The sequence below is a fragment of the Mus caroli genome, chromosome 10 (assembly GCF_900094665.2).
Source record: "Mus caroli chromosome 10, CAROLI_EIJ_v1.1, whole genome shotgun sequence".
In the NCBI taxonomy this organism is placed as follows: domain Eukaryota; kingdom Metazoa; phylum Chordata; class Mammalia; order Rodentia; family Muridae; genus Mus; species Mus caroli.
This window is the reverse complement of record NC_034579.1, coordinates 25031495-25047956: the sequence shown is the minus strand read 5'-3', so window position 1 is coordinate 25047956 and position 16462 is coordinate 25031495. Positions and strand designations below refer to the sequence as shown.

At 42.1% G+C, this 16462-nt stretch overlaps 1 protein-coding gene across 1 annotated transcript in view; it reads right to left on the bottom strand.

The window, feature by feature from the left end:
- Soga3 (SOGA family member 3) overlaps nt 1-15555 on the bottom strand; it is a 54960-nt gene extending 39405 nt beyond the window's left edge. Inside the window, exons 1-4 of the mRNA XM_029482758.1 lie at nt 14940-15555; nt 11544-12736; nt 10862-11086; nt 9180-9338 (exon numbers count right to left, since the gene is read on the bottom strand). Coding sequence (XP_029338618.1) covers nt 9180-9338; nt 10862-11086; nt 11544-12641 — 1482 coding nt within the window. The 5' untranslated portion in view covers nt 12642-12736; nt 14940-15555. The remainder of the gene's footprint in view (nt 1-9179; nt 9339-10861; nt 11087-11543; nt 12737-14939) is intronic.
- Nucleotides 15556-16462: the final 907 nt, after the last annotated feature.

Here is a 16462-nt window from a genome sequence, read left to right as displayed (position 1 = left end):
GTACTAACCAGAACCCCGGAGCTCTTGTCTCTAGCTGCATATGTATCGAAAGATGACCTAGTCGGCCATCAATGGAAAGAGAGGCCCATTGGACTTGCAAACTTTATATGCCCCAATATAGGGGAATGCCAGGGCCAAAAGAATGGGAATGGGTGGGTAGGGAAGTGGGGGGCGCTATGGGGGACTTTTGGGATAGCATTGGAAATGTAATTGAGGAAAATATGTAATAAAAATATTAAAAATTAAAAAAAAATAAATAAAATATAAATTCCTCCTTGCCTAAGTTTTCCTGCTAGGCTTAAGCTCTAACATTTCCAGATTCTCCTCAAATAGCACTGTCAATCAAGGATGAAGCAGTCAGGCATAAGCCTGTGGGGGATATATCATAATATTGCCCCAAAGTCTAAAGGCACCACATATACTATGTAGGTCTCAGTTATAAACTTGGAATTCAATAGATGATGACTGAGATACTTAGTAGAGGCCATTTTGTATGAGGTTTATGTTTGTCATATATACAAACCCAAGCAAAATTAGAAACTTGAAAGTGAGAAACTAGAAAGAATTTCCATTTTGGTAGAGTTACCTAAAAGGCATGCCCTGAGACACACCTGTGAGGGATTGTCTTGATTAGGTTGGGATGAGAAGACACACCTTAACTATGGTACCTGGGGTCCTGGACTGAATAAAAAGGAAAAAGTTAAGATAAACACAAGCAGCCATTACTTCCTCCTTTCTGATTATAGATGTGCTGCGACCTACCAATCTGAACTCCTGCTGCCATCACAGACCTTTGAAAATAAGGACGGTTGAAAATACTCAGTTTCACTTTTGCCCTTATAAAGAAAGAGACGGAGCTCTACAGAGTTCAGGTATGTGTCATAAGGAATGTGGCTCCCAGTTTCCAGAACATACTCATTTTCTAATCAATCACACTCAAGTTAAGAGTCATGAGAAGATACCTGATTTTATTTTCTGAAAACTTTTATTTTCTAATTTAAGGATCATGCAGCCTAAAATCAAGCATTGTTTAGTAAGCTCATCTATCCATACTGGCTGAAATCGAGTTTGTGTAAAACAATGAACAGTTCTTAGCACCTAAGTGTTGCCTACATATATGGCCATGGCTAGGAAGGAAGTTCTTTCAACCTTTCTCCTTTTTTGATAGCTGCTGAACTCAGAGCCATCTCACAGCATGCATATCCCTTGGGTGAACCATACTTTCATCTTGTCTGAACTTTTGTTTCTAAACCTTTGACCAACTGTTGACTAACTTTATTGTGATGCTTATAATTCACCTATAAAAAGCAATCTGGATGTACAAATCAGAGCTGTAAACAACCTTCAATTATAACTATATTAGTTATTGTAATGAGATTTTTCTATAGGCAAAGTGCTGACTTGCCCCTCAGGGGTGGGTCATTCAAAGCACAGCTCAGGGCTCTTAGACTGTATCAAACTAGTCTGAACCAGAAACTCAGGGCTCATAAATACATTGTAATAGCAAATTCAGCAGAACTTCAAACACAGCTATTGCATAATGATGCCAATTACATTTTTTCCTCCAAACTCTAGCCTTTTTAATTCTGAACTTGAATTTTTTAAAAGATCTATCTATCTATCTATCTATCTATCTATCTATCTATCTATCTATCTATCTATCTATCTATTTACTTAATGTGAGTATATGCCTTCAGACATACCAAAAGAGGACACTGGATTCCATAGTTGGACATATGGTTGTGAGTCACAATGTGGTTGCTGAGAATTGAACTCAGAACCTCTGGAAGAGCAGTTGGTGCTCTTAAGCACTGAACCATCTCTCAAGCTCACCCATTATGTTTTTTAACATTCAGGTTGATAAGAATTTTAGATAGAAAGTGGTGGTGCTCCCAAAGAGTGTGCTGAATCAAGTGAAATTCCTTTCCATTCTCCTCCCTTCCCCTTCCCTCACTTCTCTTCTTCTTTCCTCCCCTCCCCTCCTCTCCCTTCCCCTCCCTTCCCTTTCCCCCTCTTCTCTTCCCCTTGCCCTTTCCTCCCTTCCTATTCCTTCCCTTTCTGTGATGTTTGGATCTTGTGCACAAGGGGTAACTGCTTTGCCACTGAGTTATGTCACTAGTCCATGAACGTTGTGCTTACACAAAGTTTTACTATTTCCTATATATATGATTAAAATTCCAACCAAAAAAGGACCTGGAATCTGATCAACTGTGTGTGTATGCTTAGAGATGTGGGATTAGTGCTGACCGGTATTTTTATGTAAATAGTTATAACCTTTATTATATAAATTCTGTAATTTATATATAAGTATAAAATATAACTGAAATATTCAGTGTAATCAAAAAATTCTATACCAATTTCTTAGCTACGAACTATCATTGCTTCTGCTTGACAACTGGGAAAGGATTCACTTGCCTAAGACCAAGTTTAGAAATTTCTTCTGAGTATATGCTACTGCATATGTGATTTCATTTAAAAGGTCCAGTAAAATTTATAATTCCTCAACAAATATATTTTTGAGAATTTGTTCAAGTGTGGGGCATGACTCAGCAACTAAAGGCACCTACTGCCAAACCTGATGACAGAAGTTCCATCACATGGACCCACATGGTAGAAAGAATATCAATGCCCATGAGTTGTCCTCTGACCTCTGCATGGGTGCTATGACTTGTGCATGTACATACATGTAAGAGTACAAAACAAATAAAGTGTAATAAAAAAAAATGCACTGACAACAAAGAGTAGCTTTGTGAGTGCTTCCCCAGCAGAGCCTTTTATGTTGCTCAATAAATTATTGGCTGTGACTAGAAAAGAACTCATGTGTTTAAAAATAATGGTCATTTCAACATCATTAAGTATGAAAGGTTTTTATTTTATGTGTATGTGTATAAGTATGTATATGGGTATATGTATGTGAGTATGTGCATATATGTGCACCATGTATAGAAGGCCAAGGAGGTCAGAGGGACATTGAACTTCTTGCAACTGGAGTTATAGGTGGTTGTGAGACATTATGTGGTTGCTGAGAACTAAACCCAAGTCCTGTGCAACAGCAGCAGGTGCTCCTAACCAATGAGCCCTTTCAGCAACCCCGCATTTTCCCCATTTTAATAAGCGACCAGGACAAGCAGAAAATAATCACATGTTGATGGATTTCCCATTAAAACTATATCATGGAGCTATCCTGTCAGTGATTTGCCAGTCAAAACTGCATTCTGCACCTTATAACTTAGATAAATATGACCTACCAAAACCAAGTATAGTTAATAGCACAACCTAATTTTATATAAGAAAATGCATACAATATTTAAACATATAAGGCATAAACTTATCTATTAAAATGCCTCATGTGTTAAAATCATCAGATATGTGGCATGACCACAATGTATTAAGAGAACAGTGATGTTACTGCTAAAATTTATAGTGCTAATTGTTTCTGTGATTCAGGATGAATACACATAATAATAGGATATATAAACCAAGCACACAGAAAAGAAAAGTCCACAGGGTAGATGATGCTCTTGCAGCTGGGCCATTAAGAGTCTTCTAGAGTCAAAACTTGAAGTTTTTTTTTTTCTCTAAGCTTCTTATGTAAGACTGAGAGAGAAACAACAAAGATAACAGGCTCTGAAATATGAAGACTCAGCAAACACTGTGCACCATTAGCTCACTTCTTTTTTCTTCTTTAAATGACTTCTGTTCAAGTTTCTATCATGAACCGTATTTCAAACTGTGGTCATTAAAACTCCTTCCTCATGATGAACATGAGAAGCTTTGAGGCACAAAAAATGATGCTACCTCTAATAGCAGCAGGAAAACTCCATGAAAGGGAGCGACTGGTTTCACAGGGGCAAAAACTCATTCAACCCAGGGAACATGTACAGAGTCTCCTACAAAACCCTAACTTGATCTTATGTGTGCAAACCTATTGTGACAGAGTTTCTTGTTTGTGTGCAATAACTTTCAGAGAACTCTATATTGTTGTGATCCTTTATGATGCTGAAAGTCAGCCTGTCATTTTCTCTGGGTTATAGAAAGGGCAAAAGCATTTTACTCCAGGAAGAAGACATACTGCTACAAGCAAATCGATGTTTCATAATGGGGATGAGAATGCTATTAAGGTTCGAAGGCAGAATTTTAAGAGGTCCCTCTTGTTTACAGTTGGCAGAATATCAGCTGCTTCAATATAAGGAACAAATTGCAAGAGCCTAAACCAATTACCCTCATCCTGCTTCTACTCAGTTCTTAATCCCAAGTGCCCACTCCAACCTCTCAGAGGGAGACAACAAGCAGATGGATGTATGCAAGTGCACAGAACTCTGTGCAGCCACCAGTTCTGAGAGCAATTGGTCAATACCCTTGAAGCTAGTTAAAGTTCTAGTAAAGGGTTCCAAACTCTACCAGATGGTCTAATTGGTCTTAGGAGCACTGTCCAGAATTTATACAGATGCACACATGCAGTTAGAATCTTAGGATTAGAATACTGCTTTTATTTAATATTTCATGATTTTACTCTATTACTAGTGTCTTTTCATCTGAATTTGACACAGTTATGTTTTACTCTGTGGGCAGAGTGACACAAAAGGCTTCTAGTTCACATGGTTAATTCTCAGTAAGGATTTAAATACCTTCACTTTACAAATAAGAAAGCTGATGGGTAATAGTGCCATTCTATAAGATAATTGTTTATTTTAATTATTGCTTTATTTATTTATTGTTTGTCTGTTTGTTTGTTTTAGGGTGGATTTCATCGCCTCAGGAGTGGAACTCAGGAGTCAGTTTTAGGGAGTCGGTCCTCTCCTTTTAAGATGTGGGTTCTGGGACTCAAATTCAGATTGTGTCAGGCTTGCAGGCAAGTGCCTTCATCTCCTAAGACACATTCCCAGCCTGGAGCTAGTTTTTAGCATTGTTCTCTTAGATGATAAATATGCAATTACTCCAAATGCCTTATTTGAATAAGATATTTCTGATTTTTAAACTATGTTTCTTGCAGGTGCTTTCTTGACTCTCTGAAGTCAACCTGGTGCAGGTGGTTATGCCTGCCTGATAGTTTTTCATTTTTCCTTATGACATTTAGTATTCTCTACATTTCCATATGTCATATGTCTTTCCCTAACATTAACTTTTCTTCCCTCACCCCAACACACATTTTCTAATATTATTTTTCTTAGTAAAAAGGTATTTTTAAAAGCTAATGTCCTGGACTTGGGAGATCGTTCAGTGACCAAAGTGTCTGCTGAACAAGCATAAGACCCTGGACTGGATCCCGGACAGTGCTCCTAAGACCAATAGACCAACTGGAGAGACACTCTTTCAAAATTTAAGTTAGAGATCAAGAAGGCGAATATCTGATGACCTCTGACCTCCATGCACACATAAATGCAGGTGAATGCACCTGCATGCACATGAACACAAACATATGGGCCACACACATAATAAACAAAGAAAGCTAATATCGTGCAGAAAGTCTCTAGGCTTTCACGACTACCTCATTTAATCAGAGTCTGACTTTGAGGTCCCCTTAGTTTTTGGTGAACATGGACTATTTTTCAGGTCCCCTCTGTCAGGGAAGTGATTCTTATTTTACGATTCAGGACAGCCCATCTGTCTGGCTAGTGGATGAGTCTATGAGTATTTTACCCCATTTCAGGACAGAGGATGAAAAATCAGACAACCCTTATACCATTCTGTTTTGTGTCCACCCATGTACGTGAACACATGGGCCATATATATGGAGATTGGAAGTTAGTGTTGGGTGTCTTCCTCTATCAATTTCCACCTTCTTTGGGGGGATATGGCCTTTTCCTCGACCTGGGTCTCCCTATATCATCTAGGTTTACTGGCCATTGAGACCCCAGAGTCTGTCTGTCTTTGCCTCCACCCCTTCCCAGCACTGGAGTTACTGATGCATGATAAGTGTCATGGCCTGCTTGGCTTTACAGGAGTGCTGGGGATCTTAACTCATGCCCTCATGCTTACCCAGTGAATATTTTGTGCACTGAGCCATCTCCTAACTCCTCAATTTAAGCCATTCTTTGTTTTTCTTTTTTTTTTATTAATCATTTCATTATTTTACATCTCTAATGATATCCCACTTCCGGTCCGGTTACTCCTCCACCAACCCCCCCCAATCCCACATCTGCCCTCCCCTAGAGCATCCAACCTCCCCAGGACCAAGGGCCTCCCCTCCCATTGTTGTTGGGCAAGGCTATCCTCTGTTATATATGTATCTGGAGCCATGGATCCCTCCAGGTATACTACTTGGTTGCTTGTCTAGACTTTGGGAGAACTTGGTAGTCAAGCCAGCCTATGTTGTTCTTCTAAGGGGGTTGCAATCTCCATCTCCTGCTCCAGTCCTTCTGTCAGCCTCCCTACCAGGTTCCCCAAGTTAAGGCATTCTTAAATACAAGTTTGAGATTATCCACTTGAGAAATATTTACATGACACCAAATTGCAAGATATTTCTCTTTTATCTCTGACAATCAAGTAAGGTTTGATTTTACTTGAATGTTTTTGAGGTTGTAGACAAAAACCAGGAAGTGCTCCCTCCCTCCCTCCCTCCCTCCAAACAACATCACACATAGACAGATAGAGGCCGCAGGAGAATGACACTGGACTCTCACTTGCCCACACTAAGCAATGTGATCTTCCTTTACCTTCTTTTTCAAATGCATATTAAAATCTTAATCCCCAATTAGAATATGCTCACTAGGTTGGAGAAAATTATTTGGAAATATTTTTTTTTTACAAAGGTAATCAATTGAAACTAAAGCTATCCTTTTTACCTTTCTTACTCTTTAGCCCTCCTTCTCTTTCCCTTCCCCCCTCTCTCCACATGGCCATGGCCAGTCTCTCTCTTTCTGCCTTCTCTCCTTTCTCCCTGCCTTTCTACAATAAAGCTCTAAAACCATAAAAAAAGAAAGTAAAGCTATTAGTGTAGACTTTAGTCTAATATAACTTTAAATAGGAAGTATTGGGTGTTGAAGAAATATGTTAGACACTAAGGTAATTGATTGCCTTGCAAACCCAAGTACCTGAGTTACATTCTTAGCATTACATGGTAAGCCTGAGTGTGGTGGTGCATGTCTCTAAACCTTGCACTGAGGGGGTAGAGTGATATGGATCGCTGGAGCTTCCTGGCCAGCCAGCTTAGCCTAGTCCTTGTCATAGATGGCAGTGAGAAGGCCTGTCTCAACAAACAAGGTGGAAAGATTCTGAGAAATGAGAAATTCCATCTGAGGCTGATTTCTGACTTCCACAAATGTCTATACGACACACACACACACATACACACACACACACACACACACACACACACATACACACACAGGGAGGCGTGGGGGAAGGAGAGAGAGAGAGAGAGAGAGAGAGAGAGAGAGAGAGAGAGAGAGAACTCTAGTGAGTGAAGTGGGACTATCAACAAGCTAAGGAGGGACGGGCTTAGGTCAGATCCTTCCCTCATGGCTCTCAGAAGGCATGAAATCTGCTGAAACCTTTGGCCTCCAGAAGAGTGAGAAAGTAAAATATCTGGTATTTTATGAATGCAGTACTTGAAAATTAAACCTACTTCATTCTCTCCTTCCCCAGAAACACAATAAAACTTTGAAACTCTTTACCTGTGCATTATTGCTTAAGACAATACATACTTTTACATACACTAATTTCATACTTGACTTTAAAACTTTAGGGGGAAAAGGTATGTGCTGTTATCTAAATGGCAATGCCTTGGACTCTGTGATAAAATATGTCAGAGGAGGAGACATTTGAAACAATCTTTACAGTTTAGAATAAGTAGAGAAAAATAGAAGTTAGAAGCCTTTCAAGGTCATCCCATTAGTTACTGATGAAAGCATATTACATGATTCTCAATCTCTATACTTTTCTACTGTATTACAGAGGCATTCTGTGCTACAGTATGTAAATTAGTGGCCAAGAAGCATATATCAACATTAGTACTTTCCTTATACTGTCACGTGAAAAAGATGTTTAGATCAAGTGTAGATGGTACACATCTACAATCTCAGACCTTGGGAAGCAGAGACAGAAGGAATACCTCAAGCCTGAGGCCAACCTGATTATGAAGAAAGTTTCAGACCTACACAAAGAGATCCTATTTCAAAAAAATTTATTTAATGAATGAAATATTTTTTAAAAATGAAAAGGTGTTTAAAGTTAAGGTAGTATAAGTGAGCACAAAGAACACAAAGAATAGTTTGTTCCACTAACATAATATTTCAGTGTTCCTACACTTAATAGATTCTTAACTACACTGCTTATATTTTTACTGTGAATGGCAGATATGAGGGGTTTAATATTCAGTACATTCAAAGACTAGATTTTCTCTGAAATTCTAAATAGTCAATTTCTGCTTTTGCTGAATTTCACTCATAATTTTCATACATTACACTGCCAATAACTCAAGTAGTATAAAAAATATTTTAGTTCAGTGACTGTGTATCATGATTCTAATTACTTATTGATAGAATTTTTTGGTTTTTGTTTCATCTCTGTTTATTTCTATATCATTATCCTTTCAGAAGATGGATGGTAAATAAAGCAGGGACATTCACAGAGCAACATGAAAAAGAGAACATTAAATCCCTCACCCTAAAAGACATTACCAAGATGAATCGCTTTGAGGTACAATTGTGTAGGTCTCAACTGGAAACAAAGAAACCCTTTCACCAGAACTCTGATGGGGTGGAAGAGTTTCAGGATAGTATTCTGCACATTAGACAATTTAGGAAACTTTGTTATAGACAAACCCAAATAATGGCTGGGATAGACTGAAAGGTCTTTACAGCCCTGCCCATTCCAGAATTTTACTGTTCTAGGAACACAGCAATAATCTCACAAAACTATTCCCCTCAACTAACAAAACCATCACTTAATCCTTATCTTTTTATATCATGTATGTGTAATATTTAATGTATTTAATTCACACACATTTCAACAACACAAACAGCTTGTAGCTGCTTATTGCACACAGTAAGTTAAATTAAAATTCAGGTTAGAACATTTTCTTTACTATTCACTTGTTAGTATGAAATCTTCTATCTCTTACTCTATTGAGTTACAAGTTGTAATCAGGAAAGACTAACTTTATCACTGATGTTCATCCTTGAGATTCTGTTCCAAAGAGCAGAACTAACACAGTTAACCATGAAATAGACACTAACCTCCTTCATTTTTTCCAGTTCGTTCTGTAAAGCTTGCTTTGCAATTTCAACTTCAATTAGCTGCTGCCTCAGTTTCTCATTTTCATCTTCTGTTGTTGTCCTTTTTTCCTCCACATTTTCTAATTCATGGTGAAGTCTCACAGATACATCCTTTGCAACCTAAAAATGATATGTTTGCAAAGATAAATTATAACTTATTCATACTGAAGGCATTAAGAGCCAGTATTTCCAGAGTACTTCCTAGGTGACCATGTCCCCAATACCTCATCTATAAGCCATTCATCTATAGCAATCACTTAATCCTCACCGCATTCCTATGGGATAGATGCTACTGCTATACCTGCTTTGTAGAGTGGGGAAGTATTAAAGATGTTCAATGCTGTATGATTAACAGGTAGTCAGATGGCCTGGGTCAACTTCGTCCCTTTACTTCATTACATCAGAGTGACATGTATTTTACTTCATGTTCAGTTGTAGATAGATTTAAGATATCTGCTTTAGTTTTACAGTGACACCATGAGCTATATGTTGCCACTACAGCCACCACTGAGAAATGGAGAAAGACAGTTTTAACTTCTGGGTAGTTGGGCTTGCTCTTTTCCTTATAATTCTAGCTAGTTACAAGTACTTAGCTTTAGGAACATTCGAGGTTTGGAGATTCCTTTTTGTTTTACTAGTATGTATTTTTACTCCAACTTTTGAAATTATCTTGACAATCATAGGGCTTTGAAGGAATGCTGAGCATCTAGTGTTAGAGGCTCAGGACACAGCCAGTCCTGGTTTGTGTTGGATAAAGGGAACTTGGCTATTGCTGGGCTTGTTACAAGGCCCAGGTACATGCATAGAACCTATGTAAGAAAACGCTTCTGGTTGGGGTTGAAGAGGTACCTAAACGGTTAAGAGCACTGGATGCTTTTCTAGAGGGCTATTTGTTCAATTTCCAGATGCTATGGACTTTTCTGGCTTCCAGGGACACCGGGCACTCATGTGGGGCACAGACATGCATTTGGGCAAAATACCAATACACATTTTCTTTGAAGTGCCATTTGTGCACCTACCTATAAAGTAGCTCCATTTATAATCTCTACCTCACAGATTTTTTTTCCTCAAAATCAACCAACATTATATGTATTGATGCTATATTTTCTGATGAGTCATGCCGGATTCCAAAGCAAACCAAAAGAATGGAGCAAAGACTACCATAAGATGTTTGCCAAGAGCTTTCTTTGAAACATCTAGGGTAATTAACTCTACTTGCTTATCGATGAAATTAATATAGTTAAAAGTATATTTGGTTGTCAATGGAGGTGTGCTGAATGTCCAGTTTGCCTTGTGAATAAATCTGCCTGTTTTCAAAATGAAGAAAGAGCACCCCACTAAAGAGTCTACTGTAAGCTCTGAGCTGTCATGGCCTTGTTTCAGTGGATGAGGGAGGAACCCTCTTATTACTTCCTGAAGAGTTACTCCCAGGAGATCCTCCTCCCACTAAACTGAATAGATCCTTCTATGCCCAGATGCTGACATTTTGTGGTGAAGGAACTTTTGAAAACTATTGCCCTTTGTCGTCCTTCTGTGAAGGCCCTTGCAATGCAAAGAGCCCTCCAAAGTCTCCACCCATAGACCCTAGCCCGCCCTGGCTCTCGCCCTCGCTCTCCCCCACCCACACTACCCCCGCAAGAGACCTTGAGATCCTGCTCCAGGCTGCGCAACAGCTCGCCATCAATTTCCCCAGTCTGCGCGTAGCGGAGCCTTTTGCGCTCGGCTTTGCGGAGGCGGTACTGCAGAATCCGGCAGTTTTTGTTGGCTCTCTCCAACTCATGGCGCATTTCCTGCAGTTGACAGGCATCCTCCTCGAAGAAAGTATCCCTCATCTCGTCCATCTCGGTCCTCAGCTCATCGATCTCGTTCTGAGAAGGTGACAGGCTATGGGTCACAACCAGTCTTGCCACTAACCCCTCAGATACGCACCACGTACATCCCATCCCTATTCCCAATTCCTAGCTTTATTGCCTTCCTCTGCACAAGACAGGAGTGACAGGGAGCTGAAAGCAAACCAGGCCTAGTTTAGGCCCGTCTTTCGTTCTATTACTCTAGCTCTCTCTGCCTGTGAGAAAGTGGGGCAAATCATGATAATTGGGTAAGCGAAGGCCTAGATTTGGTTTTAAATACAACGGTATTAATATTAGTTCCGTTTCTAATTAGGAGCAGGCCATGGACCACCCCAGTCCCCATCTTCCTAGTTTTCCTCCTTTCATGTGGTCCTAAAAGGTCAGCAGCCTTCCAAACCTACCAGGACACGCCCTAATCATCGGAGGCCCCGCACTTCCCCTCCCCCATTCGGGTCCCACCCCCTCTCTTTCTCACCTTGAGAGTCTCGTTCTCTTCCCTCAGCTTCTCCATCTCCTCCTGCATATCTTCTTGCTCTTGGAGCTGCTGCGAGTGCGGCTGGGACGAAGGGGGAGCAGCTGCCTGCATGGCCCCGCCGCTACCGTTGCCCTCGGCGCTCTGCTGGGGGCCCTCGGCTGCAGCCGCCATTGGGGAGGAGGAGGGGACTACAAGGGGCTCACAGATGGCTGGAGCGCCGGCGACCGGGGAACTGCGGCTGCCGCCGCCACCGTTTTTAGTGTGCATCTGAGCCGCGGCCGCCGCCGCCGCCGCCGCCCGCTCCTTCTTGAGATGGAACTGGATGAGCTCAGACTGCAGACATCCCTCCTTCCAGTAGCTCCCTCCACCACCGCTGCCGCTCCCTGTGCTGCCGCTCCCAGAGTTTCTGCTACCTGGGCCGGGGGTTTTGCTCGTAGCAGCGGTGGGTGGTGAAGGGGAGACTCCCTCCGCAACGCTGTTACCCCTCTGCGTTGCGCGGACGCCTTTCCCTCGCCAACCCCTGGGCGGCGGCGGCTGCGGAGCGCCCCCCTCCCGGTCCCCCGGGCCACCACCGGCTCCTCCTCCTTCCCCGCCCCCTCCTACTCCCCCGAGCGGAGGAGGTTCCCCGACTTTCGAGGGCCCCGATTCTATTTCCCGGGGTGTCTCTTCCGGCTGTCCGGACCTCCTGCAGCTCACAGAGGCCAGGATCGCCGCGGGGGACCCTTCAGCACCAGGCGCGGGCTGGACAGCTCCGGGAACAGCCCCTTTGGGTATGGAGGGCACCGCCTTCTCCGCCCCGCCTCCCAGTCCTCTGGAGCCGGTCCCGGAGGTGCTCCGACCGGTTATCTTGTTACCCTGCTGTTGCTGCTGCTGCAGCTGCTGCTGCCGAACAGAATTGAGCTTAGGGCCGACCCCAAGCGGGGACCGCGTGGCCCCGGAGGTCTGACGAAGAGAATTGTCCCTAGGCCTAGCGGGTGATTGAGCTCGCTGCTGCTTTCTGCTACAGCCCTCCGGGTGCATGCGAGCCTCCGTGGCTGCGGTGGCGGCAGAAACTGAGGTTGCGGCTGGGGCAGCGCCCCCGGACGGTGGCTGACTCATGGCAGTCTAGAAAGAACCTACTGGATGCCACTTGGAAGAGTCCATCTCTAGATCATCCTCTTCTCTCCTTTCTGTCACCAACCTTCCTGTGTAAGCTGGGATGGACATAGAAGAAAAATATACAGTATGTTTACACTGTTGTAGAGCCAAAGGTCAATGTGCTGTACAAGGGAAGCTAGAGAGAATTACCGGATTCGGAAACCAAAGCTTTGATGGAAGCTTTGACTAGGTGAAAGATTCAGGACTGTAAGTCCTCACTTTGCCCAAAGTGGCGCTGTCTCCATCTTACTCCACTTCAGTCAAAAGGATCTGAAGGCAGCTAAAACTTGCACTCCCTAGGTAACCTGTACCTGGGAAGGGTGAGGCACAGGTTCAGAAAGAAATGAACGGTGAAGGAAATGGGGGCAGGGGAGATGAAAAATGGAAAAGGATACGAAAGGTAAAGGAAGTGTTTAGATATTATAGCTGTTAAACAGCTTCCTCCTCTGACTCCAAATCTGTATTTTAAACCTAGTTTAGTGTGTGTGTGTGGGGGGGGGGGGGGGGGGGTTTATTTAATTCGTATTCCTAATTGTCAATTAAAGAAATAAGGTTATAATGTAAGATCCTAGAGAAGATTTACCGTGGATAAATGACACTTTTCCCACTCAGCCCCAGCCCTTAATGTTGTCTTCAGAGAATTTTAGCCAACTTTCTTTAGAATGGAACACACACACACACACACACACACACACACACACACACACACTGTAAAGAATGAATATGAATCAACCCCAAGCTCAAGAAAAAGCTGATATGAAGAATTAGTTATAAGATTTTAGTCATTGGCAACCCGAAAGAGATTATTCTAGCAGCTTAAAAATACTTGTTGAAAAATTTGATGAACAGCTTTATCTACAGACTGCGAAGTTTTTAATGGTGAATTTGTCCTCGATTCTTCCTGTTCTGCACTTAAGGTGGACTGAGTTGCAAATACAACATAGAAAAGTTTTATTCTGAACCATCTCCTTAGATAGTATATAATAGACTGAGTAGAAGTTTTAAAATGCCCACTAGAGAAATAGCAGAGTGGTTAATTACATTGGCTGCCCTTTCAGAGGGCACAGGGTCTGCTCCAAGCACTCAGGTGACATCTCACAGCTCTCTGTAACTTCAGTTTCAGGGAACCTGACACACTCTTCTGTCATCCCTGGGCACCAGACCCATATGTGGTACACAAATATGCATCCAGGCAAAACACCCATATGCATAAAATAAAACCTAAATTTAAAAAAAAATGTTAAAATGCTCAGTCATTCCTATGGAGTCAAATTCTGAAACAGAACCATGGAACACTATTTAACCAAAAGGCTGTTTGTCTTCCTTTAGGCCGGTAAGATACATTGCGTTAGCTTTCCAATATAAACATACCATTTTAAACCAGAGAACAGAAAAGACTTGTGGATTTTCCTTGCTAGTGGTTCAGACAGCTAGTTCATTTGGCCCCCTTTCCAAGAACCTCATTTACCTTTACTGGTAAAGCACAGGAAGGTCAAGACTAAATACAATATTATCTTTTACACACACACACACACACACACACACAGAGAGAGAGAGAGAGAGAGAGAGAGAGAGAGAGAGAGAGAGAGAGAGAGAGAGAGAGAGAGCGCTTTTAGGAGACATGGTTTCCCATTATTACTCTTATTGTCTGTTGTAAATATCTTAATTGAGGATGTAATCATTTGTCCTTTCATAAAGGAAGGGTACCCGAAACTCCTCCTCCACCTTTCTTTCTCCCTCTGTAATCTCTTTTCAACTCCCTTTGTAATACAAAAATAAACAATGATTACTTCAGAAGGAAAACCAAAGTCACCCTCTGCTAAAAAGTCTGGCCTACTTTACCATGGGTCAGACTAAAGTGGGCCACCCAGCTTAATTGTACTGACAATGCAATGTTATATTTAACCAAGTAGAACCACGCGGGAACTCAGAAAGTCATCAGCTGAAGCCTGACCCGCCCAGACTATAACCTCAACAAAAGCTTGGGTTCCATTAATTAGCTCCACAATCTAAGGAACCTAGTGTCTCTCACTTGTTCCCTGACAAAGTCATAAGGTACTGTATCTCACAGTTTCTCCAGTGGCAATATCCATCCAAGCAATGATAGTAAGGACCAAATCAATCCTTTTCATCTCAAATCCTATCTGTCCCAGGACCCACCCCGTTTCTCTTCGTGTCTTTAGAAATCTAGAAGATCTCACTTCTCTGCAGTGGCTTTTGCTTCCAGGAAGCCGGAGACCTCCGACTTTATTTTTCTACCTTTCAGAGAAAGTTCAACTTCCCAGCTTCCGTTGTGTTATAGGCGAATTTCTTGCTGGGCGCGCTTGCTGGCACGGGATCCACACCCACTCTGTTTCTCCGAACAAAGGCGACAACCACAAGGACTTAGAGCTCTGGGAGTTGACTCCTAGCCGGCGGTGCTTGGCTGGCTGGGCTGCAAATGCAGCAGGCAATACCCGGGGTGCCAAGCAGTGCCAGACTCTTCCCCAGGAAGTGCAGCGGTATTCATGAGCTGACCTCACCGGACTGGGCTGGAAAGAGGGCGGGATTGAAGGGAAGACAGGAGAGAAGTAACCGGAGTGGTTGCTTAAAGAAGAAAGAGAAGGATGGGGAGCTTGGGTAGCGGGTGGGAGGCAGAAAGACAAAAAGGCCAGAGCCACGCCCGAGATGCAGAATTATTCAACCTGGCTCATCATATTCCTCTCTCCATTTCCATTTCCTGTATTTGGCAGAAGACTCCAAGACCGCTTAAAATCGGATGCCTTGGCTTCCTGCAAAGCTTTGTCTCAGGTCCGATCAATCTCCATCAATTATTTACTTGAGCTCTTTTCCTTGGGAAGCCGGTTGGAGCAGCCTTCACCCTCCGCCTGACCCAGCGGAGTCTCTAGACGCAGCTCTGAGAGGCGCTGGCGTGCGCTTCCGGTACTTCTCTTTGTTCACTCACTTTAATGCTCAGTCAGTCTCTCCATGCGCGGCTCCTTCCCCACCCCCAGCTCGGGCGGAGTCCTGGGATGGCTTTTCCGCGAATAGACAATGCTCGTCAGACCACAGACAAAGGGTTCTTGAGGAAATAAGGAGAAATGACTAATTTAGGGCAAACTGATTAAATATGTGCTTCCAGGGATGTTTTAAGTGCATTTATTTCAGTAGCACTGGGCACCGCATTTCCCCTCTCCTCACTAAAGGCCAATTTCTTCAGTGAAAACAAACTGGTAATTTCTGAGATCCTTTTTTTTTTTTTTTTTTTTTTTTACTGTTGTACACGTAATAGTAGTCAGAACAAATGTATCAATAAAGAATCGTCTGACCTGACAATGAATTAAGAAAAATGCGTTTCCAGTTTACATTTATCCATATTGATTCACAGGATTAATACTCCTAATGTTTGAGGGGAATTTTCTTCTTTTTCCTTCCAATTTTATTTCAGGAGAGTAGGCTCGAGTGACTTCCTTTAACCCATAGAAATCCCCTTGTAAGTTTGCAGGTCAGAATATATAAACCTGTTTTTAAAGGACATTTTTGAGACATTAAACTTCTCTTACTTTATTGTGGTGGTTTTGTGAGAGCAAAGACTTAGATATTCTTCAACAGTTTCTAGCCTAGCGTTAATTTTAGAGCAAGAGACTTCATTTTAAACTAAATCCTGTCTTAAAAGTGAAATGACTATTTGGAGTAAATTGCACAGACGTAGCGAAATGAGAGCATATTTAAGCCCAGGTAATGTATACCCCAGTGACATCACTTATGTTATCACAAGGAAATAATTTAGACTGTCAAACTGT